The 3,102-nt window shown below is 41.8% G+C and overlaps 1 protein-coding gene across 1 annotated transcript in view; it reads right to left on the reverse strand.

The window, feature by feature from the left end:
- ZNF410 (zinc finger protein 410) overlaps positions 1-3,096 on the reverse strand; it is an 18,110-nt gene extending 15,014 nt beyond the window's left edge. Inside the window, exon 1 of the mRNA XM_026849423.1 lies at positions 3,010-3,096. Coding sequence (XP_026705224.1) covers positions 3,010-3,042 — 33 coding nt within the window. The 5' untranslated portion in view covers positions 3,043-3,096. The remainder of the gene's footprint in view (positions 1-3,009) is intronic.
- Between the last annotated feature and the right edge of the window lie 6 nt (positions 3,097-3,102).

Consider the following 3,102-nt stretch of genomic DNA (forward strand, 5'->3'; position numbering starts at 1 on the left):
GGGGGGGCGTTGGAGCTGGAGGGTGTGGAGGGCAGGAGGCTTGCTAGCTAGAAACTGGGATGTCTTCCTCCCATACACCCTCTGGGGAATTAGGGGAAATTAATTCATGCTCAGGAGTCTCTCCTCGTGAGGCACCAATGAGGAGAGAAAGGAGAGGCTAAAATACCTCCCTCCACCCTCTTTTCAACAGCCAATTCAAGTTAGAGAACTGTAGTTCACTTTAATGTGTTAGAGGTACCCCCGACAGCAGAAAACACCCTGCAGTGGACCCGTGTGGGGGAAGTAGCTGGAAATACTTGCAATTGTAACAAATCACCCTGAAGGCTTAAAGCATGCAAAAAGCAGATCTTATCAGTTCCCTGAGGCATGCTCGTAATACAGCTTTGGGGGCAGGGAGTCCAGAAGAAAAAGTCTGACCTTACAACTGTCTTCAAACAACTTGGTAACTTCCTATGAAAAGAGGATTCACCTCTACTTAAGTATTAAACATTTACTGGCACATGGGTGGCTTCTTTAGGGATAAAACCAGTGGCAAAGAAATTTATGCAAACTATCAATAGTGCTTTAATTAATATTATTTATGAAAGAACATCTGTGACTATAAGAATTATGGTGCCATGGCTAACCAAAGGATACAAAATCACCATTGATTTGCAGAGGTACTTAAACTGCTATTTAGGAAAGGTGTAAAAAAAGGGTATCTGCCAGTTTCACATCAAAGGAGTAGAAAACAGTACTAATTTAACACTCAACTTTCACAATCAGAACCAGAAAGAGGCTGTGCATAGATCTGGTAACCCACAATGTCAGTGAATCCCAATCTGTAGTATAAAGTAGCCCTGATCAAGATTGAGGAACATGGTTTAGAAGACAGCATCTATGGAAAGGATGCCCTCTGTAACCACCATAGCTTTCATGCATCAAGCCTGATCCTACTGGAGAATGGCCTACTCTGCTCTGGGCTTGCTGGGAAGGAAATGTAACTCTGCTATGGGGAAATAGGACTATTATGTAAACATGCCTAATTAACAAATACCTTACTCAAATAGACAAAAACGAAGGCCCACTTAGAGCACCTATTAGAGGAAGGAGGGAACAAGCATTCCAACTATCCAGGTCCTTGGCTGTCAGAAACAATCTATGGGAATTCACCCACCCACAGACTGAAGTAACAAAGTCCCCCTGACCTTGTAATTCAGAACTGGGACAAAATTGGATAGAAGTTAAGAGATATCAACCACAAGGCAAGAGAAAGGCCCAAAACTCCCTGCAGCCCATGGTGAGACTACTCAGGACTACTATGAATTTGCAGCTACTTTTCCTGAATAGGGTGATTGGAAAGGCTTTGGCTGCTCCATTAAGAAACAAATACCTTATCCACATGACCTGGGCTGTGACAAATTACCAGCATGTAATCATCATTCTCTTTAGAGTACCAGTTTAACATACCTGCTGTATTACGTATGGACTGAAAAGGGATAGAAACAGAAGACTCAATAAAACCAATTCAACTTAACCAATTCTATTTAAACTTGCAAACTTCCTGAAAAGGTACTTCATAGCTCCTCTGCTCTAGGACCTTAGCCTTCTAAAAAGCTAAATCTAAGAACCAGAAAAGCAAGGACACAAAGCAATACAGTCCTCTGCACTTTTAAGTGGATGAATGTACAGATAGCTGGCTAACGGCTATTCAGCTGAAAAGATAAAGGCAAGAAACAGGAGAATAAATTGAGCATACAATTCTGATGAATGTAACAAACTGCAGACTGTTGTATCTAGCAAAATAATTTGTAAGGTAAGAGTAACAAAGACCAGAACTCCTCAGAGATCAGTAGGCCACTGCTGGAGCGAAATCTGGAAGAGGTTTGACCAGAACTTTTGTAACAGGTAAGAAAACAAAATTGGTTTTGGTTATCTGAATGGATCTCATAGGAAAGACCAAGCTTACTATCCGATATAACTAGAACTGCAGGATGTGTAAAACTTATTATGCAATGTTTGGAGGGAGGATCAAAGGAGGAATCAAGGTGGGTTAAGTGGAGAAAGAACCATGGGTATGGGGGAGAGAAGAGCCACCAATCATATGTTCACTGGCTGCTGGTCAGTACACTGCTGTATCTGATCACTGCAGTCCCTTCTACCTACTTACTAAGCATATTCCTAAATATTCTACCCACAAGTGAGCACACTGCTAGTGAACTTCTAGCTGACTGTGTGAGGAGGCGGCAACCATAGTCTGAAAAAAACCCAAGATTCCAGCCAGAAACTGGCTAAAAAGCCCTGGGTCTGCACACAGATACCAGAAAGACTTTAGGTCTGGCAGAGACCAGACACATCTGTGACTGTGAGTATGCATGAAAGTTGCGTGATATATATATTCCACTAACAAACTTTAGTGTTGTTCATGCTGTTTGTGTTTACCTCTTAAAGGTGCTTTACCTGTGCACGTGTTAAGCTGCTTGTGGCCAGCTGTGCATGCACTGTGTGCACACATGTATATCACTGCAATTCACACTCAGCCGTGCTACTTGGCTGAGCCTGGGAATGGTCCAGCAGCCTCACACCAAGCAACTGGGATCCCCTGGGTGCTTCTGCCTACCACTTCTGCCAACTGCTTAATGGAAACACGAGTACTTTAAAAAATACAACTGGCTGATGCTAACAGAATAATCCAGACTCCCCAAAGCCAAGTGAAGTCAGTTTGGTTTGAGGGAAAGAAGTAGTCAATACAGTAATTTATTTTATTCTTGTAACAGAAAGAACATTATAAAAGTTAGAAAAATAATGTAACCTGAGAAAAGGCAAGAGTACTGGCTGACAATGAATGGAAGGAAAAAAACCCTGCAGCATTCTTTAATCTTTTACCACTTGAATAAAAACTCAGAAGCATTAGAAGGTGCCACTGAAAACACTTTGAGAATACACATGTAAGCAGCAAACTGAGTAAACTCTTTTTAAGTGTTGCCCATAAACGTTCCTGGGAACCAAAGCCAGTTCACAATTGCTCACCTCAGGTTTGGATTCTAACTCATCCGATAACATTGATTCAAGTATCCGATTCCTGCAGCTGTCCTCAGCAAGGCACAGATTTTTTTTTTTTTA

The sequence above is a fragment of the Athene cunicularia genome (assembly GCF_003259725.1).
Source record: "Athene cunicularia isolate RWA chromosome 5 unlocalized genomic scaffold, athCun1 chr5_part1, whole genome shotgun sequence".
Classification (NCBI taxonomy): Eukaryota; Metazoa; Chordata; class Aves; order Strigiformes; family Strigidae; genus Athene; species Athene cunicularia.